The sequence below is a fragment of the Pocillopora verrucosa genome, chromosome 8, assembly GCF_036669915.1.
Source record: "Pocillopora verrucosa isolate sample1 chromosome 8, ASM3666991v2, whole genome shotgun sequence".
Classification (NCBI taxonomy): domain Eukaryota; kingdom Metazoa; phylum Cnidaria; class Anthozoa; order Scleractinia; family Pocilloporidae; genus Pocillopora; species Pocillopora verrucosa.
In genome coordinates, this window is record NC_089319.1 from 12,170,930 (window position 1) to 12,197,470 (window position 26,541).

The following is a 26,541-nucleotide window of genomic DNA, read 5'->3' on the forward strand; positions in this document are numbered from 1 at the left end:
TTCAACTGTGACACACAGAAACAGTCAAAATATAAATAGATTAAAATACTTAAAGAGAAAATATAGTGTTTCAGAATATGACAAGGAGAGGATACTTGGTAAAAGGAGAGTCAGTGCTAAAAAAACAATTATCTGAAGAAACTGCTGGAAAAAAGCAGGAAAGGCGTGCAAAAAGAAGAGCGAATTATAAAAAAAATTGTCGTAAGAAAGTGCTGATAAAAAGCAAGAAAGGCTTGCAAAAAGGAGAGCGAATTATAAAAAACAAGCCTCTCAGCAACCAGTGAAAGAGAGGCAAGAAAAACTGATTGATTCTCCAATTCATGAGCAAACACAGGCAAAAAGCAATATTGATATGTTTCATAAGTCCAATATCTATAAGGTTTACCAGTGTTCTGTTTGCCAGGAAGCATGGCCCGTAAAGTACAGGCCAAGAATCGCTAATCAATATCAGTGTTCAAGGTGCACCAATGATAAACAACAACCAAAGAAATGTTCAAAAGAGAATGATATGATTCCTTCATTAGTTCCTTCTCAGCTTGCGGGCTTAACCCAAGTAGAAGAAATGCTTATTGCACGAGCACTTCCCATTATGCGTGTTTACATAAAGCCTGGTGTGCAACGGGGCTATTCAGGTCACTGTATCAACCTTCCACAGAATGTAGGTGAACTAGCACATTCTCTACCAAGATACCCAAAAGATTTATCTGTTATAGTTGTTAAGATGAAAGGTAAAGACAACAGCTTTAAAGATGTAACAGTTCGAAGACAAAATGTTGCAGATGCACTGCATTGGCTTATTAATAACAATCCGTATTACAAAGACATAATTATCAACAACGATTCTTTGAACTCATTGCCTTTGCATGGTGTACCACAAGATCTACTTTCAATAGAAACAGAAAATCTTGAAAACAGTGAAGCTAGTGAGCCTGACTTAGGGCCTCAAAACGAAGAAGACATAGTTTATAATGAAAGCACAGAAATGAGCAGTTTTCTACCTATTCCTGAATGTCAACAGCAAGAAGTTCAAGCTATACAACAACAGTTGTGTCACCAGCCTACACCTATGCCTTGGCCAACAGTAGATAATGAGCCATTGAATGAGTATCTAACTCCTTTCTTAGCAACATTAGCTTTCCCTACATTATTTCCTGATGGCAAGGGTGACCCTACCAATCCTTCACTTCACAGAGATGTACCACTTGCAGAAAGAGTTAAGCATCTTTTAAGATTTGGAGAAAATATAGATGGCAAGTGGCTATACCGCTTTGCCAGTCATCCAAGATTTGCTTACTGGGCTTTGAATATGATCCAAAGAAAACGTATTCTGCAGCAAACAGGAATATTTCTCAAACAGAATCCCGGAGAAGCACATCTGACTGTAGAAGAACTGCAACAAATGGCAGCTGACAACACAAATGTTTTCGTATCTAAGTTATCACGCTATCTTAGTAACATAACTGGCTCAAATGCTTATTGGCATAAAGCTAAAGAAGATTTAAAAGCAATAATAAGTCATGTTGGAGCTCCAACATTCTTTTTCACTTTTTCCTCTGCTGACAAGCATTGGCCTGGCCTACATGCATTATTTAGCAGCTTGTCAAGTGATACCACACCTGAGAGCAGACGGCAGAATGTCATTAACAATCCTCACATCACTGACTGGTTCTTTACACAGCGCTTAGAAAACTTCATTAAACATTGGTTGTATAATTCATTGGATGCTGAGTGGCACTGGTACAGATTTGAGTACCAAGCCAGAGGAAGTATACACTGTCATGGTGTTGCAAAACTTAAGAATGACCCAGGATTATGTCAGCTTTCAGAAACTGCTCTTAAAGGCTATTTGGCAGAAGTGTCCCTTGATAAAGGTGAACAATCAGATATTCCAGAACTAAACAAACAGATACTGGAAGGAAAAAAAGCTTCTCAAGCTGTATGTGAATATGTAGACTGGTTATTATCTACATACAATCCACACCCACCAGAGGACGGTTTTTGGATTAAACCCTCCATTCATCCTTGCCAGAGGCAACACAAAGATATTATGAACACTCAACAATCAGATGATGATTATGTAGACTTACTGAATACAGTACAAAGGCACACTCGTTGCAGTACTAATTATTGTCTTAGAAAGAAACACAATGAAACAAATGTTAAGTGCAGATTTAACTTTCCATTTCAACCTTGCATTAGTACAAAAATAGAATTTGAACCAATTCATACAAAAGATGGAAGTCCCAAATACAAAGCCAAAATAATAACAAAGTGCAATGATGGTAGGCTAAATAATCATCAGCACCTCCAACTGCAAGGCTGGAGGGCAAACTGTGACATTCAGGTGGTTATGGATTGCCATGCATGTGTTGAATACCTTGCCAAATATGCATCTAAAGGAGAAACAAGGTCACCAGTATTAAAACAGGCATTTAATTCTATAATGCACTCTTGCAAAAACAACAGTAATCCTACAAAACTCATTAAGAAAGTCATCATGAAGTCACTTGGTCAACGTGATTTTTCTGCACATGAGACAATGCATCATCTTATGTCACTTAAACTGGTAAGCTCATCCTTTAATGTGGTACCAATCAGTTTAAATGGTTCTCGCAGAATCAATACTAATTCTTTTGATGGCAGTCTTGTTACAAATGACTCGCTGCTGGATGTTTATGCAAACCGTGAAAAATATGCCCAAACCTATCCAAATATAGTCATGTTAAATTTTATAACTTTTGCCTCCAAATACAAGCTTGTGAACAAAAAGCTAACAAGTCAACCACAAAACACTGTAATAAGAGTTTTCCCTGTTTTTTCTTCTAATCCAAAGGGACCAAATTTTGGCCTTTATTGTAAATATCAGTTGCTTAGATACAAACCTTGGCAGACTACACAGGAAAATGCTTGGGGTGATCAACCAGGTTCTGACGAGATATATATTACTTCATGGAAAGCATTCCTTCAAACACAATTTGCTAAACAGCATGTACCTGATTGGCATGAAAAACTGCAAACTTTAGAAAACTTATCAGAAAATGACACTGATTGTGAAAACATTTCCCAATAACTGCCAGAACGGGAAGAGTGGATGCATCTAGCTGATCTTATTCCTGGGTCTTTTGTTAACACAACTGAAGAAACACTTCAGCCTGATTGTAACAATTACAACTGGCAAAATGACAAGTGCAAGTATGAACACCATATTATAGGAGAAATGCCTTCCTGGGTAAAATCTAAAAAAGACATTTTCAGTTGCATTGCCCCAACAAAATATTGATATTATTACTTTTAGTGATATGCAAGCACATGTATACAACATCATAAACGCACATTCTGAACAAGCTTCTCCAAAAGATCCGTTGTTATTCATTATGAATGGAGTTGCTGGAACTGGTAAAAGTTATCTGATCAATGCCATTCGAAGCTTACTCGGAACATCTTGTGCAGTGACTGCCACCACTGGCAAAGCTTCCTATAACATAAATGGCTGTACAATCCATTCACTGTTAAAAAATTCCAGTTGGTTCAAGAGGCAATAAGGAGTTGACTGGTCAGGCTCTTCTGAGATTGCAGAACAACCTGAAAGGCATCAGTTATATTATAATTGATGAATACTCTATGCTAGGACAATCAATGCTTGGCTGGATTGATAGACGCTGCAGACAAGCAACAGGTATAAGTGATGAAGTTTTTGGTGGACTGTCAATCATATTATTTGGTGATCCTGGTCAATTACCGCCTGTTGCTGATAAACCATTGTACCATTCTAAACCAACCAGTTCTGTGGGTGAACAAGGTCATTTAGCTTACCTAATGTTTAACAACGTAATTAAACTGTCAGTAAACCCAAGAGTTTAAGGTACAAATCCAGAACAAAGTCAGTTTAGAGATTTACTCATGCGGCTAAGTACAGGAGATTGTACTGAACAAGACTGGAAACTTCTCTTGACTAGACAACCTTCCAATACAACAAACTTGACCGAGTTTCAAAATGCCACAAGACTATATTTTAGCAATGAAGAAGTTGTAAGTTACAACTTTGAAAAACTGTCTGCACTTCATAACCCAATAGCACGTGTCAACGCACGTCATTCAAGTGATTTAGCTAAGAAAGCTAGCCCTGATGAAATGGCAGGACTAGAACCTTGTGTTTTCCTTGCAAAAGGGGCACAAGTAATGCTTACTATGAATTTGTGGACAGATGTTGGGCTTTGCAATGGTGCAACTGGAACTGTTATAGACTTCATTTATGCAGACAGTCACCAGCCTCCTGACTTGCCTCAGGCGGTTATTGTGAAATTTGACAACTACAAAAGCCCATCAATTAGCAAGTCCATTCCATCATGCGTTCCTATATGCCCAATCACAGTTACTTCTCAATGTCTTGATGGAATGCATGAGCGACAACAACTGCCGTTAAAACTGGCTTGGGCAATAACAATACACAAGAGTCATAGTGTAACACTACCAAAAGCATGATTGACATTGGTCAAAGTGAAAAAACTGCAGGCATTTCATATGTGGCAATTAGCCGAGTTAAAACACTCCGTTCTTGCATTATTGAACCAATGACCTTTGAAAGGCTTAAAGGTCTTAGAAAGTCAGCCAATTTAAAATATAGACTTGAAGAAGAAAAGAGACTTGATGAACTTGCACAAGATACATGCAGAAATTTAATTAAAAAATAGAATTTTTCAAATAAATCCTCAAAGAAATTCATGGTTACTTTTGCACTGCTTTACATGTACATATTACTGGGATAGAAGACATTGCAAACGAAATTTGTAAAATAATAATAAAAACGTTTTAAGCAATAACCATAATCTTTTCTTTTATCAGGAAAAGACCACCAAAAGCCACCTTCCAAGATGAATGACGAGACACAATTGAAATGTAAGTAGGTTCAATGATCAAAAAGCTCTTTATTATTATTATTTTTATTTATTCACTGCAATACAAAACAGTTAATCCCAAAACTAAAGGAAGCAAATGGAGAGCTTATAATTAAAGAGAGGTTTTATAATTTTCGTTCTTGGAGAAGACAGAGCCTTCCGTGATATGTATGTGAATATAAACAATTTGGTTGGTGCAACTGAGACGTAAATTTACCATTGTGTTAAGATACATGGCATGATAAGTTCAATCAGGTGTCAGTGCAAGATAAAGTTAGTGGTGGTTCAAGACCATTCCAGTAAGAATTCATATGATAACCAGTTCTATGCCATGACTACAGCTGTATATTGCATTCACATTCGACATATTAACATTCCATAAAACATGCCTACACTTGCATTATATGACATATCCACTGACTTTTCCTGTTTTGTAGCTTCTCAGAGCTCTGAAGTACAAGAAATCTTGGGCTACATCCAAACCATATCTCCTGTGAAGAAGGCCACGTTTTCCCCAACCAAATATTTCAACTGCAATATTCAAAGAAGTGACAGAGTGGTTAGGGCAGTCTGTTTCAACCCAGCAAAGAGACCCCTGCTAGAAAAGTACCAGAAAGGAAGAGCAGCTGTCAGACTCCACAACATAACATCTTCCATCAAGGATGACATCGAAAGCATCATCATCCAAAACAACACAATTGTACAACCTGTGGTGGTACCATTTGTCTACCAAGATGCTGCAACATCATCTTCCTTACCAAGTCTCTCATCTTTACAAGAGGTATCAAAAGAGCAATTGGTTGACGTAAAGGCAAAGGTATCCAGCATCACTGCGGTCAAAACGATTAACAGTCGTTATGGCTACGCTCTACAAAGACAAGAAGTCATTCTGGTTGACCACACCACCTCGATAAAACTCATACTCTGGCAGGAACATTGTAACAAACTAGAAGATCAGAAGACCTATGCCTTACAGAATCTAAGACTCAAAGAGTCCAATGGATTGCGATATCTCAACACCCCAAAGTCAGAGCAGTTTATTTTCAAAGAGATCCCATCTTTCACACAAAACTTGGCACAAGTCACAACAGAAATAGAATCACTCACACAGAGGACAGTGTCAGGTAAAATAATTTTTGTCCAACACGCCTCAAAAAGTCTTTCCTGCACGTCATGCAAAAAGAAGGTTACAGTGAAATCGAATGGAAAGATCGCAAATTGTCAGTCCTGCAAGATGATGATGAGAGTAACTTCTTGTCAACCTCAGTGGTTTTTGAAAGTGCTTTTTCAGAACACTCAAAACATTAATGACAAACTTGCACTTACACTCTTTCATCACGAGGTCGATAAACTGGCCTCGTTTTTAACCGATGTTAACCCCAACATCATATCAGAGGAAGACTTCATTTTCCATCTCCTAGACAATGAATCCAGCTTCTGCATTACTTATGACACTGCCTCTAATAAGCTGATAGAAGTTCCACTTGAGGCTATTTGAGAAATATTATTGAAATGTTGACTTTGGAAATGAGCAGTTTGAACCCTTCAAAAAGCTACTGCATTACTTATGATACTGCCTCTCAAGCTGATAGAAGTTCCACTTGAGGCTCTTTGAGAAATATTATTTAAATGTTGACTTTGGAAATGAGCAGTTTGAATCCATCAAAAAGCTCAATGTTATCAAACTTTAATAGGAAAAGGACCTATTTTCAATTCAGAATGTTCAGTTCAGTTACAGAAGTAACAGTTGATGTTTTTTATTATAACTATTTTAAAAAAGAAATATACATGTTCCTGTTCTTTTTTCATAATTAATATTCTTTATTATGATAACTATTCTTTATTATGACACTGCCTCTGACACTGATAGAAGTTTCACTTGAGGCTATTTGAAAAGTATTAAATGTCGACTTTCGAAATGAGCAGTTTGAATCCTTCAAAAAGCTCAATGTTATCAAACTTTAATAGAAAAAGGACCTATTTTCAATTCAGAATGTTCAGTTCAGTAACAGAAGTAACAGTTGATGTTCTTTTATTACGATAACTATTTTTAAAAAGAAATATACATGTTCCTGTTGTTTTTTCATAATTAATTTCCTTTATTATGATAACTATTTGTAAATAGAAAAACACATTTTATCATCCCCGTACAACACAGAAAATGTGGTGTTAGATCTATAAATACATGTTATGAAAGCTTTACAGGTTCTCTTTCATTTTATACTAAATTTCAGAAGTAGTTCACATTTTCAAAATTGTTTAATAACATAGATTTAAATAAAATTAATGCTTACATTTAAACACGTTTTCAACTATTCTCTTACTACTTACTAACACTTAACTATCACACCAACTACAGTAAAACTTGTATATGTACACGCCCGATGGACTGCGACAACTGCCTCCTCAAAAACCATACGATATAACTAGCCTTTAAAACCTTTTCGTACACAGAGTAAATACAGGTTTCACAATACGCCATCACCCTTTATTTGACAACATACCATAGGCATATTCATCTATCCCAATAACCAAAAAACAATATTTCCCCTTTGAAATGCCGAACGCACTTCCCTAATCTCTGATTACTACTAGTTTAGGATTTGCATTAGTAGAATTCTTCTTTTCTGAGTTAAATCAGAACATTCAAAGTGGGATTTTCTTATCAAAAATATTCAATTGTGAACTCAAGGAAAATAAAGTTCATTCCTGTTTTCGATGACTGGAAGAAATTTTCGACGGGACTATTTAACCCTCTCATCGTCCGTTTCGATCGTGCCTCAGTTGATTCACGATTAAACCAAACTAAAACGGAAAAATTGATACATGTTGATGTATAACTTTCGGTGGTGCGTTACAAATAGCGCGGCAACAATTTTTTTCGTGAAGTACACCAGCGAAGGTCTACCGTATCTTAATTAAACGAACATCTTAAAATCATGACAAATTTGTAAACCGTAACGAAATTAAAATCTGTAATCTGCGAAATGAACTCAAAATCTTTGACTGCGAAATGGAAATCTGAAATTTCGCAACATGAATACGTGCGAATCCCCAACCAAAACTGTCTCATCCCATCATAAGACTTTTTTGCTGTAAAAGAAAAATGGCGCGAAATTGTCGTAATGTTCTCCTGCTGAGGGAGAATGCGTCACGCTCCTGTCACTTTTTTCATGTAGCCTGTTCCACGCGTTCAGTTAAGTAAAACGAAGAGAAAGAGGAAACAGCGCAATAAGAGCGGTTTGGGTTGGGTCGCGTATATAACGTAACCCGACCCAAGCCTCACTCGTTTTTGTACCGTGTACTGATCACGCTTCGTTTTATTAACTGAACAACTGGAACAGGCTAGGCAATATGGCATTCAAGTTACCGTAGTTTAGGTTACTCGAGTGTTCGAAGAGAAGTTTAGCGTCAAATGATTTACCAGATCTCCTTCAGTTTTTGTGGAGTGATCTTACTGACAAGGACTAAAAAGGAGATCGGCAAGGGAAAATTTTGGATATGTTTGTGCACCTTTAGTCACGCGACATTGTCCTGTGGATGTCCTTTCAGAGAAGCGCCATGTCACGCATTCGAATTAATTATCGACTACGTACATTGATGAAGAAATCTAAAATTAAAATTTGCATCTTATGGCTAAATAGCGCAATTCTTCTTTCATACAGGCGATGCATTGATTTCTTCGCGACCGTAGTGGACATTTCATTTCGCAAATTACAGAATTTCATTCCGTTCCGTTCTGTTCCTCGAATAATCATTCAAAAATACAATTTCCTCGATTGTGATTGGTTTAAAAAACTCCTATTTCCACTAATTCACTTGCCAAGTTGTTATCGGACAGTTTAATAAGCCAATCGCATTTAAAGTTGTAGATTAAATCAGAGAATCATACTGAAAGTTGTAGTTTAAATCAACCAATCACAACCTCGGTTCAATCATCATATAACCAGTGTACAGATTGCTAACTTAGGGCTTTCCTCATAACCTTTCACAATAATAGTCTTCTAATGCAAATTTACCCTTTCTTTCATAACTTGGCTATACCTCTTTCCTCGGAAATTGTAACTTTTATGACTAATTAGTAATAAGACCCACATAGTTAAGCCTCTTTGTCAGGATTGCTTGGATAAACTTTTGGTCGCTAAGTGTGTTTTCACTTGTCCAAAGAAATATGAACTATATCGAGAATGTTTCCAAAGTCAGCTAATTATGAGGTAATGAAGGAAACTAAATGATAACCGTAACAAAGTATGTATGAATCCATATTCTAATTCCACCTGTAGGGTTACTCATTTGAGGCAATAGTCATTCAGAACATGTTTCATCATGACAGTGCGATCACACAAAGCTCGAGCAAGGGCATGGTAAGTGGCTTCAGTACCCTTCTTCCGCTTCCATTTCAGCAGTATCTGGTAGGACTGCTCAGATATGTCGTCCCGATGTTCTTCCTCTATCGCGTCCAATTTTTCGTCGTCTAACCCGAGGGCTCTCCCTACTCTCTTACGTTCTCGCTGGACTTTTAAAGAAATGTTCTGAAGGTCTCCTTCGCTAACACATCCTTGCTTCAGTTTTTTTGCTTCAAAGATCAAAATAGATAAAACAAACAAGTAAGTACGTACAAGTAAACATAAATAGTGCACGGTAACAAACACTTTTGTGGGCTTTAAGGGTGAGTTTGGGACTTATTTGGTGACATAAGAAAGGAGCCTTCTCCATAGTACTTAGAATTATCTCTCGCAGACCAGTATAGATTTTCACCCATTGCGGAAGAAGTCTCGTTATCAGCTATCTCAACTGTCTAAAATCAAGGGTGTTTTCTTAAGCAAGGCAGCTACGAAAGAATTAGCTTTCCTTGACTGGGGTCAGGGTTTGGAACCCGCAGCAACAAAATGTGAACCATCAGTTATCTGAGGCAAAAAAGCAGGGGCTGGAGTTAATGCCAGAATGACTCAAAAAAACAATCTAGCAGGAAACTTACGCAGTTCCTCAGTTTTCTCCGTAAGTGGATCATGTTTCCTGAGGCAGTATTTATGAAACGCCGCTTCAAACGCATGCTTCTCTAAGGCTTTTGCAAGATTGACATAAGTACCATCGCGTTGCCGCCAGGTTTTGAGCACTTTATAACACCTTTCGTAGAACCCATGGTTTTTGTTTTTAATACCATCAATTTCTCCATCAGCAAGGCCTAAACTACTCCCAAACATCTTCAAGGCCTTTTCTTCTTCTTTTTCCATATTCGGTAGATAGTAGTAGAGATGGTCAGGAGGATTGTCTTTAAGATGAGGCAATAAAGCAAAATTACTTTCAAATGGAAATATTGCGGAGAAAGCTTTCTTTATCCTGATTCCTTTCAGGTCGTTTATGACCTTTTTGTGATAAAAGTTATACCCAGTATTTTCACTCAACTAAGATTACCAAACTGTAAGTCCACACACAGTAACCATTTGACAACCTAAAATATTGAAATGCTCGCTACTTAGTTCAAAGGCTAGAAAAATAAATTAGCTCGATTCAGGTGATATCTCAAGGTATAACACTATAATAACAAAAGGGAAAAAGGCATCTGAAATGTCCTACACACAAATGAAGAAGCACTCCTTAAAATTTAAATCATAGACACGATATAACATTGAAACTTCAGCTAAAAAATTCGGTAACTAATATTACAACTTTAGCCCCCATATTTTATCTCCTTTTGCCACAGGGCGACCTTGCTGATCTCACCTTGGAGAGCATTCATGAAAGAAAGTTTTTATTTAACCAATCAAGAGTTTGGAAATCAAAACTTCTTGTATGACTTTCAGATTTTCCAATTGCATATGAGAGATAAGGGGTACAATTGACACAACAGAACTAACTTTTTGAGACATGCTGTTTTCAGCTATCCTTAATTACCAAATTCTGTTTTTGTCAAGAAGTGGGGGCGAGGTCGTCCATCAGGATCCTCTCCTCTAGCAGGAGACTTAGGCAGTTCCTCAATTTTCTCCGTAAGTGGATCATGTTTCTTGAGGCAGTATTCACAAAACGCCGCTTCAGACGCATGCTTCTTTAAGGCTGTTCCAAAATTGACATACGTACCATCGAGATACCACCATTTTTCTTCATAAGAAACGTTAAAACGTCTGTTCATCATCTCCAAGGCCTCTCCTTCTATTTTTTCTTGCATATCCAATGCAAGGTAGGGGAGATACTCAGGAGGAATGACTTTAAGATGAGACAATAAAGCAAAATTACTTTCAAATGGAAATATTGCGGAGAAAGTCTTCTTTATCCTGATTCCTTCCGGGTCGTTTATGACCTTTTTGTGACAAAAGTTATACCCAGTATTTTCACTCAACTCAAATTACCAATTAAACGCTCCATGCTCATTACCTTCAGTCTCTGCATCTTTTTATGTTAGACACGAGAACCACAGTACCCTTCAAGTACCCGAAACGTGTTGAATCTTATATAAGAAAGAAATTTGAAAGTTGCAATACTCTTTGCCGCAACATGCATGTCTTACATCAGACATGTGAAAAAATAGGCGATAACTCAGACATCGGCATTGATAATTCATGATATCATGTTCAACCTCCTCCAATAATTGCTTACTATCACAGAACCAATTAACGCGTGAATCATTTCTTAATTTCTTCCCTAATTTTATAAGTGATACATGTTAGATCTTAATAACGCATTTGTCATTGTTAATAGAGATATTTATATTAATTCCTATTTTCACCTAATAGCATAATTCGAGTGCAATTTCGTGAATAAATTTTTCAAAGGCAATAATCTTTGTCTTTGTTGTGCAAAGTTGTAACACACGTTGCACTTATGTTACAACTTAACACTCATGTTAATGAAAACTTTACTCGTTTTTAGCCAATCACAAGCAGGTGATATTTTCATGTAAATTATTACACATGAAACACGGACGGATATTTGTGAGTTGCGTGTTATTTTACGAGGTGAGTAAAATTACAAGCAACGAGCAAATTTCTGATGGTATTATATGTTAAACCATCGAATAAGGGGTTTATTATTCCTCTATTATCTCATTTTCAGGTATTTTGGCATCTAGTATACGAAATACATTCTTTGACCTTTCCAGATAATAACAGAAAGCACGCACAAAGGACGAAAACAACAATAATGAGACCATCAAAGTGTTCCCTGGGATGACTTAAAAAGTCAAGCCCGAAATACAGAAAAGAAATCAAAGTTTTGATCATGATCATTCAGTGCGGCCATTTTGTCTCTCCGCCTTCCGTTTGCATTTCAGCCCAGCTCTACAGTGTACTACGGCCCCTTATCGTGGCTAATATACAAGAACGGCGTAAAATAACGTACGATGGAGTAACCTGGATAGATCACGTTAAGGACTGTTTCAAGTGAACTGCTGCAAAAATTCAGTCACTTAGAAATTTTAAAATCAACATATTTGTGAAAAGATATTGTTGCACCAATTAAAACTAGCTGAAACTGTGCGTAAGAAAGTAGATAAACTGAGTTGAACTCTACAATCGTGACCTCCGTTTTTGATTTAGCAAAATCCAAAACATCACATGCTTGCACTTAAGGTTAAATCCTGCACCATCTTTTTTTAAGTTATTAGATAAGAACAAAAGGTGACCTCTTACTTTCCTCTTCAGACTTGAGAGCAGGGACTGTTTCAGTGCTGGAGGACGTCTTGTCATGACCTATATAAAATACACACAATCTACTTTTAGTACCTCAGAGTTTTTAGATAACTGGAGAGCCAATAAAAAGAAACCCTCCAGCTGGTTAACATGAGCAAACAAATGCCAATGGCAATCAGTTACAAAATAATTACCAGGCACAAGTTTTAGGTCCTCAATCCCCGATTCTTGACACTCTTCCTGGTTAGTCTCATAAAGAGATTGACCTAATGAAGGTCTTGAAGCTGTTGATAACAAATTCAGGTGAGAGAAGTTCACATCTATTTTAGTATCTTCGGTTAGTCCTGCTGAGTATATTGATCATTAATTCATTATTAAGAGACTAAACTTTCACTTGTAAAGTGTATGTTTGAGCCTAGTAAATTAAAAATAAATGATCTTAAGGTGTATCAAATCACAATTTTGATTTATAGTGATCAAATTAATTAAGTCTTACTTACTTATAACAATAATAATCAAAAGGTTTACACAAATCTGACTTGATATTGTTTGTGAGCTCTTCTTCATTCAAGAAGTGGTTGCAGGCATTGACCATAACGTTTTGAGATACACATTGCACTCAAATCTTAAACCTTAAAAATAATGTGCTGCTAAATGGCTAAACCTAGGGCAGTAATTTTTAATGTTTTTGAATGGTTTTCCATGTTACATCTTAAATTGTATATGATATTTCTTCTTGTACCATGAATTAGAAGATTATGAAGCAATTTCCTTCAAATTAAAACCATAGACACTATATAATATAAAAACTTCAGTTCAAAAATTTGCTAACTACTGAATAATCTTACTTATCTAACTAACTGTGAAAACCTTTAAATCTTGGACAGACCATTTTGTTTTCTTTTGAGGATTTTTACCTTTGCTCATGTTATAATAACATCAATTACTGCATTTGGTATATTTACAAACATTTTTTTTATTCCTTTGTTGATACTAGCCAGTTTGCTTGTTCTGAATTTCACTTTTCATTAACAAAAAAAGCTAGGGAGAAGTCCAGGAAATGGTTGGACTTATTACAAGTTGGCAAACATGGCTAACAACTTTAGCTCAGCTCTTTGTTTTGTACTCTAATAGAGTATGCTCTTTCAACCATGGCATTTCTCATTATATCCAAACTTTATCATAAAAATGGATCAGGGGCACATATCTAAGGGGCTTATAACAAAAATTTTAAAATTGCAACAATTTTTCAAATTATCTGTTTGAAGCAGTAAAGAGTTCCTATTTCTCAGGAGTGAAAGAGAGAGAAGGCTTTGGGAGGGATCTTATATCTGTGGGGGATTGTAACTGCATGTATTACTTTGTTAATACAGGTAGATGGACCTTATAATAACCAGGAGGGGACCTTAAATTAGTGAGGGGGGGGGGGCTTTAATAAGAAGCAGTTAACAGTAAACACATCAGTACATTACCATTCAAAATAGCAAGGAAGATTTTTAGGGGCTGGGACTTCAATTGATTAATGCATCCTACACAAATTGTATGATACATCATGTAGCTACAGTGACTTGTGCAAAAATCAAAAATAGACTGAGTAATTTTAATGTATAATTTAAATACACATTGAAATTACATACCACAGACATCTAGGAAACCTTGAACATTACCAGTCCAATACTCTCTATATTCCTTTTCTTGATGTTCTGTTCCACATATACCATCTATGAAAAAAAAGAATCATAATTGAATATACACTAATTGTGTTTTACAAATAAACTTAATTGGATTTATGATGCAATTGACTTGTTTCATCAATTTGGAAAAAAGCTCAGAAGAATTTAAAAGCCCTTTCTCTGTTTTGTCTGTAATTACCAACTATCATCCATATACTGTTAATGTTGAACTGTTGGCGTATTATGTGACAGACAGATTTGGAGGTAGCATTGTTGTAATTCTTCCATGCATTTCAATTTTTTCAAGAACAAAAACAAGCATAATATTCTCTTTAATCTGAGTCTCCAGCCCTCTTTCTTTCTTGGTCTGGAGTGTCCTGCTTTTTCAGTTGCAGGTCTTAATCAAATAACCACAGTGAAGGTGGTTAGTGTCTGATCTTTTAATAACCTCAAACAACAATCTTGACATTTAAAACTGTTCAACTGTAAGTCCACACACAGTAACCATTTGACAACCTCAAATATTGAAATGCTCGCTACATAGTTCAAAGGCTAGAAAAATAAATTAGCTCGATTCAGGTGATATCTCAAGGTATAACACTACAATAACAACGGGGAAAAAGGCATCTGAAATGTTCTACACACAAATGAAGAAGCACTCCTTAAAATTTAAATCATAGACACGATATAATATTGACACTTCAGCTAAAAAATTCGGCAACTAATATTACAACTTTAGCCCCCATATTTTATCTCCTCTTGCCACAGGGCGACCTTGCTGATCTCACCTTGGAGAGCATTTATGGAAGAAAGTTTTTATTTAACCAATCAAGAGTTTGGAAATCAAAACTTCTTGTATGACTTTCAGATTTTTCAATTGCATATGAGAGATGAGGGTCACAATCGACACAACAGAACTAACTTTTTGAGACATCCTGTTTTCAGCTATCCTTACTTACCAAATTCTGTTTTTGTCAAGAAGTGGGGGCGAGGTTGTCCATCAGGATCCTCTCCTACTACACCAATGACGTGAAAGTCGTTTGTAATGATGGGGGATCCAAAGATGGAAGATTTCTCAAAAATACAATCCTTCTTGTTAGGAGAATCAAGTTCGTGCTTTCTCTTGTCGCTATTGTATTTGAAGTTAAATTTCATGAAATCTTTGCATCCGATGAATGAGTGTGCCATGACATCTTTCCTCTTTTCATCCCTTCCTGGAACTTTCAACGTTAAGTAAGGAATTTCAAAATCCTTACTTGGCGTGGGTGCATCGCCTCGTATTACTGACAAGGAAGAAGAGCTAATTTGCTTGATCTGTGACACTTGAAGCCGATACTTTTTATTGTTAGTAAAAAAGTTTTTCGAACACCGATGCAACTCTATTTTTTTGGCTTTATCGCGTTCGTCGATTACACCGTGCCAAGTTAGCAGACGTTCCTTCCCTCCAACTATAACGGCACAAGCCATTCCTCTTGTTCTGTAAATTGTAGGGAATTCTCTGTTAACAACTTCCCTTACTGCAAAGATAGCCTTCTTGGACTTCTCGGGATCTGGCTCTTTTTTATAACCCATCGCTTCCACCAAGAAACTTTGCGTTTGCTCACCTTGAGAATCACCCATGTGAAACTTAAATGGTGATTATTACAAACCTTTCGCAGAGGTTAGTGAGATTAAGGTTTGGCTGAATCTCTGCTTGTGTACACTGCAGTTGCGTCTAATCACATTCCGAAGGTCTTACACGCATAGCGGAAGTTAGCGCAAGTACCACTTTGTCTAAATTGCGCATGTGCAATCCGTCATCTCATCTGACGACATAGCGGTAAAATGAGTGCGCATGCTCGGCGGATTTGCCGCGATCTCGATTTGTGGGTCAGCAGGTCTGTAGCGTTGCAGTCGTGTCTTCCGTTGTGGTTATGTCCTCACACATTATAACCAATAGAATGCAGTTTTACTTCTTCCAATCAAAGTGCGTTATGATCGTGTCTTCTGCGTGTCACTTCCCAACTAGGAGAGGGATGCAAAGCAAAAGTGTAAAAAGATCGTTAAGATTTCCGCGCTCGAAGTTTGAGAATTTCATGGGCTATCCTTGACACCTTTTGGGACGCTTCGGATTGGTGAAAGAGTAAGATTCTGGTTGCGTTTTTAAGTGCGAGGTATTTAGGAAATTTCCTTCCATACGTTGGAAAGCCTAGGAAGACGAGAATTTGACATTGCCTCAAGGCTTTCCTTACTTTTCTGTTGGAGCTAGTACAATAAGGTAAGGTTTTCATTGCACTTCATGCTAGTATTTTTTTAAATTTTAAATATTACAACCATTCTTCAAAGATCGCGTTCAAGTTTTGTGCTAAATTCCAGTAGATTTCATGTAGCTGCATGATACCTGGATTCATTGAATCCTTCTGTGTCGAGGACTGACTTTTTTATTTTGTTTGGGACATGCAACACCAGATATTACACGTCGATTAAAAACCAGGACAGCTCTCGGTGTTTCAATGATCAAAAACTTGTGATTTTCTTCCAGCCTCAATAATTTGTATTTTGTTGCATGTAGCAGTCTCATAGTGTCTACACTGGTGGCTATTATGGGTACAGTGGAAGGCATGTATTCATTGTAAATGTATGGGGCTACGCAAAAATTCAGCTAGGATGTATGGTCGATGTTAAACTTCACATATCCTGGAAAGTTAACTTACAAACTGCTTACGCATATGATGAAGATCTGGTCTCTTATAAAGGATAGGGTGCTGGCTCCTAACGCTTTGCAGCAAGTAACAGTTGGGTCATCATTCTCTTTGCTCACCCAGAGGGGCACAAATTTGCAGCAAAATTACTCATCACTTAATAATATGTGCTTTTCTATTTAAATCAGTGGCTGACATATGCCACTTTCTTTCTTTTGATCTATTTAGAATAAAGCCCCTTGAACTAAATTATGAGGAATACCACAATGATATGTATTTTGTTACCACATTTTACATACTTTTTCAATTGTGTGTTACAAACATTAAAATGAAATAAATACTAATTCATGCACAAATGAATACTTAATTCAATACAGACTATTGCTCATTATTAGTGATTATTGCTCCTACACTTGTTAGCAAGAACTTGGTCTTGTTGGAGTTCATTGTGAGTGTCTGGTAATCCATATATCAATGGAGACACTCTCTGCAACTATCTTTGTGAAGAAAATACCAATCCTTTCACCCTTACTCAATATCATTCATACAGGCATGGATGAGAACCAGCAGCAAAGCAAAGTAAACAAAAGTGCAGATAAAAGGTATCTGTTGTGCTTGTCCTTGGTGTAAAAATCAGTTTCCTTTGGTTTTGTTAATGATAAGAATGAAAAATGCATTTTGGAGAAAGATAAAATTTAGCTCCTAGCCTAAGTTATGGTGAGATGATATGTCACTATCAATTTGGCCTCTTTTAAAAGTAAAAGAATATACTTAGGATAAAACTAAACCACAGCATACCTATACTAAACCCTCAGCCTATTTGTATCAATATAATTATTTTTTCTGGTGTTTACCCAATAGATTCAATCCACTTACAGACATAGATGGTGCCTGTAAATTTTACCTTTATTCTTAGGGTAAGACACATGTAGAAAGCAATATTTCGCAAAACAACAACATGTATGCAAATTTTAAATTTTTCCAATTTTTTCTGCTTGACTTTTTGAGTGGTTCCAGGATTTTCTTGTGCAAAGAGTTCTAGGTGAATGTACCAGTCACCATGTTTTTTGGTAGGATGGTTTACATTGATTGCTGTGCTCTACATTCATCATTGAAGTACCAATTAATTCCTTTGCCATCAGTAATTGCTTTAAATATACTGTGTCAGAAATCACAGCACTGTTCCCTAAATTTAATGTTTTCCAGGGCACAATTTCATATTTTTGAGCAAGGCAAAGGTAAAAATCAAACAAGACCACACAGACATCATCTATGAGACAACATTACTATGTATATAATGTTTATATAGTTCGTTATGTAAAAGCTACTCTATTCATTAAATCAGTGTCAACACTCTCCCTCACTCTCTCTTGTAGCAGATATAATTTTTAGCCAACTTGAGAAATAGTGGCCTAAAATGGACATCCAAACTTTTAAATTTCCAGGGAAAGGTTCCCCAGACTTTGCTATCCAAGTGGGAATAAATGGCTGCCACACTGTCATTTTTGTCCCTCCCAGCTGCTCAAATGTTTTCCCTCCTTTCCACAATCTTACCAAAGCCCCTATATGTGTAGTAATAAAAACATTGAAGTGCAGTGTGCTATCTCAGCAAGAGATGATAATCATGCACACTTTTAAGTGAGTCATCCTAGCAGATGTTTGGTGAGGTATTACATTCTGTGCTCAAAATCTAGTTCACATAGACCTGGGGAAAAAGAATAGGGTGTAATAGTCATGTCGGTGAATTGCTACAAGCTTTAGTTTGGTACCACTACTCATTTTGTTATCAATTTGGTTATCTATCTTGCTGGTAATCTTTCTGGTTATTTGGGTTTTTTATGGAACCTCTTCCCATCAAGAAGAAGCATGGTATGTGTTTGAAAGTTGATAGAAAAGAAAAGTAAAAAAAAAAAAAACAAAAAAAAAACAGAAATAGGGGAGGAACAGGATGGTACCAAAGACAGTGGTACATTTTTTTTTGCAGGGGGTAGTTTTTTTATTTTTGAATTAGGGTTCTAGCCTAAGTATGTCTAAGTTTCTACACTTGTTTATTCTTGTGATTTCTTGCTTTAGGAAGTGAGGTAGAATTGTTTGAATTTGTTTTTTCATTGCAGCCACTTGAGTCTGTAAATGGAAAGAAAACACTGAAAAATGGTGGTAAGGAACACATTGCTTGCACTATAAAGTACTGAAAGTAATTTGTAACTCTCCACATTTGTTACTTACAATTGATATGCTTTGCACAGCTGTTGTGTGATAAGTGAAGAATTAGTTAACTGTATCTCAAAAATTAAATCAATTTAAACTGCAGCGAAAGCTATTACTTTTATAGTTATAAAAGTATTAAAGGTAACCTCTCTAAGAACCTTCCCTAGTGTCTGTGTTATAGAGGTATCCACTAAATATAGGTTAATTTATTAGGAAATGTGGGAAGAATAGTATGCAACTGAATGATGCAAGTTTCAGCCAGTTGAGGATTCTTGCATTTTTTATTGTGGTGCTAATGGTGTCTCAGTCAATTGCTAACTTAGTATTTAAGTACTAGTTGTGGTTGTTGATTATTTGACTTTCCCTAAATGTTTTTTATTGGTGGAGCCAAAAGAAAAAGTTTGTGAGGCCATGCTTTAAAAAAATGACAGGAAGGCCTTAAAAGCTTACTTAGATCTTTATGAAGATGGAGGGTTATTTTATTGGCAGTTACATGTAAAGATAGGTTGCCAGGGCCACTTACTAGGAATAGATTTATAAGTTAAAAATACTACATTTGAGCTCAAATTTTACACAGACATTATTCAGGTATGATGGAAATTTAAAAGCACATTCTTGTCTCATTCATAAGCAATGCTATATACTCCACAGGTGTCAAATTTATTAAATTTTGTGTTTTGTTTTTAACATTATGTAACATTTAACATTATATAACATTGTTTTTAACAAACAGTAAAATTTTTTGGTTTTGATCTGAGCAATTAAAAACATTGTCTTGTTTCCAAGGTTTCCAAGGAAGGTTTCTTCACTTCATGCCTGGGTCCTTATGTATATTATTCTGTTTTACAGAAAATAACAGTCAACTTGAGCAGGAAAACTCCAATCAGCCTAGAGAGGCCAGAAAATAATTGTGCTTAGAAATAACAGTTACCTCCAGCTGGAAAACAAAAATGACAGAACAGCTTGCAGGGGCTGGGAAATACAAGTAAGTACTGTAAAAGAATATTTATTCCTTGCTGGTAATCTCAGAACAGCTGTGTAGGGCTGGAAATTAACAGTACTGGAATACAACAGTTAACTCCTGCTGAGAAACTGAGAACAGCTGAGAGGGGTTGGAAAATAACAGTGCTGGAATACAAGAGTTATCCACTGCTGGAATTCAGAAACAGGAAACTTTTAAATACTATGCTACAATACACTGAGCATGCAATAATGTCTTCCATTGCCTCAACTCCAGTTACTTGTAGAAAGGTCATCTCTGAACCATTAAATAGGATCTGCTTTACTAGTTATGTACAGTTTGCAATACATTAATGAAAGAAAAAATCTTAACCCTTTAACCCTAAGAGTGGCCAGCCTCTAATTTCTCATTACAAAATCACCCCTGATATCACCCCACATCCCACATGAATCAAGTAAATGACCAACAACTTATAATGCTCTTCATTTTTAAACAAATTCTCCTTGTCAACAGTTCAGGAAATGTATAGAGAACGGTACGGAGAATATGCCTACTGATGTTAGGGTATAAAGGGTTAATCAATGAGTGTATGTTAAAGGTAGCAATCATAGATAGCTAGTACTTATTTACAAATACTATATTTTGTTTAGCAGATTGTAGCTTCAATGGATGCCAGAAATATGTTGATGAAAAACTGGCAGATACTGTTTTGTGCATATGCTGGTGAAGACAGCAGTGCAAGAATAGGTGAAGATGGAATCAAGAAATGCAAAACAGGAGTGAGTCCATTTAGTACTGGAAAAACCATGGAAGAGGTTTCTGCTGGTTTTGGTGTTGCTTTTCCTGGTGAGTATGAATCAGGAGATTTTGAGGAGGATTATGACGATATTAATGATGATTTATTTGTTCTCCCCCCTCCTCTTTCACCATTAGACATTCAACTACTGGACAAAGACACAGCTGTCAAATGAAAACAATATTCAAGGTAGTTAATAATTATGTTGACCATTTTCACTCTTTGTCTCTTTGTTTTTGTAAGATGAGTTTTTTGCTACATTGTTCCATAATTATTGATCTCTATAAACCTTGTTTGTTTTTTGTTATTTGCTAATGAAAGCATTGTGTGCTTTTTTTATAGCCAGTGAACCAGATGATGAAGATTTTGTCCTGTTTGAGCTCCTCAAGCCTCCCAAAGATGCTTCTTATGAGGTATGCAGAATTTGTGAGTGATTTATAGTTTTCTTCTGTTTAGGTTTTCTCTTACTTTATTATTATTATTATTATTATTATTATTATTATTAATTAATTAAAACTATGCATAGATGTTCTTGTAACATACTAAGTAGTTTAGGGGAATATCATTATTGTTATTATTTTATACTATGCAGAGATGTTCTTGTAACATGCCAAGTAGTTTAGGGGAATATTATTATTATTACTATTATTACAATTATAATTACTGTTGCTTTTGTTTTATGTGTCCTTCGATGACCAGTTTTGGATGTTTTTTAGTGCCTTATGTCTGCAATAAATTTTAAGGGAAATTATTATAAATACATCTAATGATTGATGTTCCTTCTTTGATTGCTAAATTTGTTTGTTGGGTTAACAGAAGGATGAGGTTGTTTTTATTGTCCTTTGAGTTAATTCATAGCATATTATCATTAACATACTGATACTCAAGGTTAGTGGTACTTCATTAGCAAAGAAGTCCAACCAACCCAATGAAAGTAGGCCAAATGTGCATTTTAATACCAATTTGGTAAAGACAGTCTTTCATTAGGTGAGTGTCATTAAAGTTTCTTTTCTAATGGAGACTGATTTTCTTCACAGATTCCAACCCTACAGATTCTCTATTTGAAAGAAGGAAGGAAGGAAGGAAGGTATTCCAAGGCCTTAATGCCATCACTGAGCAATATTTTTTCAAACTAAGGAAGGAGAAAGGGATAAATGTTCCAAGAGGGTGTTACCATGCAGTGATGACAACAGAAAAAAGGTTAATTTTGATTAATGGAGGCAGGTAAGGATGGGTAGGTTGAGACAAAGATTTTTCATTACAAGTGGGATAGAGCCTTGGAATTTTGGACCAAGGAGACCACAGAACTGATGTGGCAAGTATCTTAAAGCAAGTTGATAGTGATGGATGGGTCTTATTGAGCATTACAAAACAGCATCATTATGGAATGTGGAGAGACTGGAAATGGAGGCAACTTGAGGAGAAAGACTTTTTGTAATTTTAAATAAAATCAGTAAAGGAAAGCTATTTGGCACAGTGTAATACTAATAATTAAATACCTAACAGGTCATGCATTCACTCTAACAGTTTCAATTGGGTTTTGAAGCATGGCTAATTCAAGTTATATCCAAAATTCCACAGCTCCAAATTGTGAATAGTACCTAGACATGGCTAGAGAACATCAATAGAGAATGTGACCTCTTAAGCATGTTCACATCAGACCCATGAATTTGTCCACAAAACCTCCTTTGGAGTTGTTTAGTTCCAGAGTTTCATATCCGGTACATTTCCAGAGCAGTAAAATTTTAAAAAATGACACAAACATTTAAATTGCAAAGAATTTATTTGAAATCTTTATGTTTACAGCAACTCATATAAAAAAGAAATCTTACCAACCATTATGAGTGAATGGGTGAATAAAATAGCCTTGACTCCTCAATCTGGTGTCAACTGCTTTATTTTATTCAAAAGTATATAAGGGCAAATTTGAAGGACAGAGTTACTTTCTGTAATCTGTCAAATAGTATTGAACAGTTAGAGCCAAATAGTTGCAAGTGAGTAAAAGGATAGAATGGATTTATTGTATATTAGTGCAGTGTAGTCTACTTTATATTTCACAAATTCCAAAAAATCAGTATTTCACCTGAAGTTATTTACTTGAATTATTTGTACTGAAGATGTTTATTTCCATGGAGTGTTGCATGTTCAAGTACAACTGAAGGAGTTTTTTTTTAACTACCTATTTGTTTGTTAGATGAGCAATTTAAGCCTGAATTTTGAGTTAGATTAATTACGGTTTGCACATGTGGTTAGAAAAAATATTTAGCACCAATCACTCCTGCTTAAATGACACAAAAAAAGTGTTTATTTGTTCCAAACACTTACAGTGTATCCTATTTATCAAGATGATTTTATCAACAAAAGATATCATAGCAGGAAAAAGGTAACCAAAATTTATATGAAACATTAAAAAAGGAACAACTAGAGTGATTTTACTCAACCCATGAAACAGTATGTAAACAAACCTGTATGACATCAGCATGCATGTTTGATTGTTGGTTCTCCCCATGTTGTGTGTGGAAAACATGACATAAACCAAAAATTTTGTAATGCACAGTAGTTTATGACCAATTTCACCGGTTGGATAAAATCACTCTTCATATTCATCTACAATATCTTTTTGAGAAAGAAACTGCGACAAAGCCTTGACTTAGTATTAGCATGAATAATAGTTATTGCTCAATTGTCTTCTTTCGTGATGCATGTTAATAGTGACAAGAAAGTAATGCTTGTTAATATTGTCATCTGTTAAAAATTTGATTAAATCTGAATTACTTAAGTTTTCTTTTCTTTTCTCATATAAGCATACTGCTTTTTGGGCAGATGTCTCTCTGGAATGAGATCCTTTTGGAATGGCTTCCTTTGCACTCGACTCTTTAAATATTCTGTTACAATGTTTTATCTGACAGTGCATAGAACCCGTAGTCCTCTATGTATATGTACACTTTGCTTGTCAAGCAAAGATAAATCAATAGTTTGCCGTTAATATATGCACATGCATCTATGTATACAGCGACTTCTGGGAAAATTTCCATTTGTCTGAAAACTTTTTAACGCTAAATTGACTTAAATTCCAAGGGTATGAGTAATATACAGACCGGTCTCAACAATAAGAACATCACAGTGGTGAAACATAGCATCAAAACTTGCAGACTGATAAATATTTCATAGGGAAGGCTACATTCTCTTTTCCAGCGATAAAAATCTCCTCAGGCTCGGTGATATTTGTCCAATAATCTCTAGGCTTTGTGCTGGGATTCTACAATGTACCGCTAAAATGATTGACTTCACCCGAGGGTAACCTTCCGACACCTACCCCCATCCCAACATTCTTTTACGCGAATAAAGGGTGCAATTCCGGCGATCTAACTTACAAATGCGGTATATCTGTTCATTCCCATGCATTTCCATGTTTTAAGCGCATTCGAAAATCAAAACAATCAAATAGCTCGTACCCTGCATATGTAATGTATTCCAACTTGACATATCCAATATTAACCGCTATTTTCCATTTTTCATTGAATTGTTACAATTTATCCAGCAAGTAGAATATATCCCAACATGCCAAATCCAATCTTCACCCTAATTTTCCATTTTCTGAACCAACCTACGAGTGGATAATATCAACTTTTCCATATCCAATCTTTATTCCGATTTGTTCAAATAACTCTAGAAAAACGGGGTAAACCGTGACAATTATTTCCACGAGTGGTTAATATCATGACTTGCAATGTCCAATCTGTCCCTGATTTTCCATTTGTTCAACGAATTCTAGAAAACGGGATAAGTTTTGACAATTCATCATGCAAGTGGAATATAACCTAAGTTGTGATGTCAACTCTTTACCCAGATTTTCCTTTGTTTTAATAGATTAGTTCTAGAAAAAGGGGGTAAACTCTGAGAATTCATAATACCCTTAGCTCACATATGCTATCTTTACTCCGAGTTTCCAATTTTGCCAAATGAAATCTTTAGCCCTAATTTTTTCATTTTTTTCGTTTATTAGAGACAAGTAAGGTAAAATCTGACAATTAATCCCACATGTGAGATACATCCTAGCTTTTCATAATCAATCTTCACCCCGATTTTCCGTTTGTTGAGTCAATTCTGGAAAAACGGGGTAAAATCTGAGTACTCATCCCGTCAATGGAATTCATCCTAACTTGTCATATTCAATCGTTGTCCCGGTTTTTTGCATTTTTCCAAGAATTCTGTAAAAATGAGGTAAAATCAGACAATTCATCCTACAAGTGAAACATATCCCAACTTGTGGTTTGTAATCTTTACCCGATTTTCCATTATTTTCAGAGAATTCTAGAAAAAAAATTCATCTCATAAAAAGAATATATCCCAACATGCCAAATGAATTTTTCAATGAATTCTGAAAACGGGCTAAATTGTGTCCATTTATCTTAAAATTGGAATAAATTATAACTCGGAACATTCCTCATTTTCGGTTTTTTTCTAATTAATTCCAGAAAATCGGTGTAAATTCTGAGAATTCATCCCGTATGTGGAATGCATTCTAAGTTTCCATATCCAGTCTTCAACCCGATCTTCCATTTTTATTTCAATGAGTTCCAGAAAAACGGGGTAAGTTATGAGAATTCAAACCGTAAGTGGAATATATCCTAAGTTGTCATATTCAATCTTTGCGCCGATTTTCCATTTTTTGACGAATTAATTCCAAAAAAACAGGGTAAACTCTGAGAATTCATGATACAAGTGGATATTACCCGAAGTTCCCGAATGCCATCTTTGCTCAGATTTTAAATTTTTTCGTGAATTCTAGAGAAGCGGGACAATTTCTTAGAATTCATCCCGCAAGTGGAATATAAGCTACTTTGTCATGTCAAATCTTTCCTGATTTTCCATTTTTTAGTGAATTAATTCCAGAAAAACAGGGTAAACTCTGAGAATTCATGCTACAAGTGGATAGAACCTGTAGTTCCCATATGCCATCTTTACTCTGATTTTTCAATTTTTTTCAAGGAATTATGGAAAAACGGGGCATATTTTAGTAAATTATCCTCCAACTGGAACATGTCCTATTGACCTGCCACATCTAATCTAGTTTACCCCGATTTTCCATTTTTTTCAATGATTATAGAAAAACGGGATTCATTCTGAAAAGTCATCCTCCAAGTGGAATTTATCCTACTGACTTGCCTTCCATTTTTTTTCAATAAATTCTAGCAAAACGGGGTAAATTCTGAGAGAACATGCTACAAGTAGATAACACCTTTAGTTCCCATATGCCATCTTTACCCCAATTTTCCATTTCTTTTTTCAGCGATAAATTCTACGGTTAGCACTAATCGTTAGCCCCCAAAATAAAGCAACGCACAATAACTTAATATGTATTTAGACGTTTTCTATAACGCCCGCTTTCAGTTATTATTAACTTCCATGGAAATTAAAAACTTAGGCACACCAACGTGCTATGTAATATACTGTTCCCCGTTAATTGTAGTCATTCTCTAAAGAAGTCCCAATTAGAGACGAAACGCGTCGGAAATAAACGAGGAGCTTACAATTACAAGAAGAGTTTCTTTGTGCGGCTCGCTAGTCTTACTTAAAAATGAAAAAAAGAGGAAAAATTACAAATTTTATAAAAAAGTTTCTTTTCTCAATGAATTCTAGAAAAGCGGGATGAATTCTGAGAATTCGTCCTTCAAGTGGAATAAATCCTAGGTTGCCAA

At 35.8% G+C, this 26,541-nt stretch overlaps 2 protein-coding genes, 1 long non-coding RNA gene and 1 pseudogene across 6 annotated transcripts in view; 3 read left to right on the forward strand and 1 right to left on the reverse strand.

The window, feature by feature from the left end:
- The window catches only part of LOC131783144 (DNA-directed RNA polymerase III subunit RPC5-like), a 145,277-nt gene that overhangs the window by 5,894 nt on the left and 112,842 nt on the right, over positions 1 to 26,541 (forward strand). The window lies entirely within an intron of this gene.
- Positions 353 to 6,433, forward strand: LOC131770558 (uncharacterized; annotated as a pseudogene).
- Positions 6,764 to 15,926, reverse strand: LOC136282750 (uncharacterized). Its single transcript, XM_066170541.1, has 7 exons — positions 15,153 to 15,926; positions 14,158 to 14,241; positions 12,715 to 12,804; positions 12,521 to 12,580; positions 10,974 to 11,099; positions 9,874 to 10,167; positions 6,764 to 9,471 (listed from the first exon to the last, which is right to left on the reverse strand). The coding sequence occupies exons 1-7, from the start codon at positions 15,811 to 15,813 to the stop codon at positions 9,185 to 9,187; spliced, it is 1,602 nt and encodes a 533-aa protein (XP_066026638.1). The 5' UTR covers positions 15,814 to 15,926; the 3' UTR covers positions 6,764 to 9,184.
- LOC131770543 (uncharacterized) lies at positions 16,097 to 23,616 on the forward strand. 4 transcript variants are annotated; one of them, XR_010718570.1, is made up of 8 exons: positions 16,097 to 16,450; positions 17,425 to 18,112; positions 18,989 to 19,031; positions 19,932 to 20,067; positions 20,694 to 20,889; positions 20,977 to 21,028; positions 21,182 to 21,252; positions 21,877 to 23,616. It is a non-coding gene; the product is annotated as an uncharacterized lncRNA (long non-coding RNA). The 4 variants fall into 4 exon arrangements; XR_010718569.1 differs by having other exon boundaries at positions 16,101 to 16,450; positions 17,425 to 17,476; XR_010718567.1 differs by having other exon boundaries at positions 17,425 to 19,031.

What these genes read in the sequence shown, in the direction of transcription:
- LOC136282750 (XM_066170541.1), bottom strand. Translation starts at nt 15,813, where the DNA reads ATGGGTGATTCTCAAGGTGAGCAAACGCAAAGTTTCTTGGTGGAAGCG. An exon ending in AGGTTTCCTAGATGTCTGTG is followed by an intron (nt 12,805 to 14,157) that starts GTATGTAATTTC and finishes TGTTATCAACAG; the next exon opens with CTTCAAGACCTTCATTAGGT. An exon ending in AAAATGGTGGTATCTCGATG is followed by an intron (nt 10,168 to 10,973) that starts GTACGTATGTCA and finishes CTCATCTTAAAG; the next exon opens with ACAATCCTCCTGACCATCTC.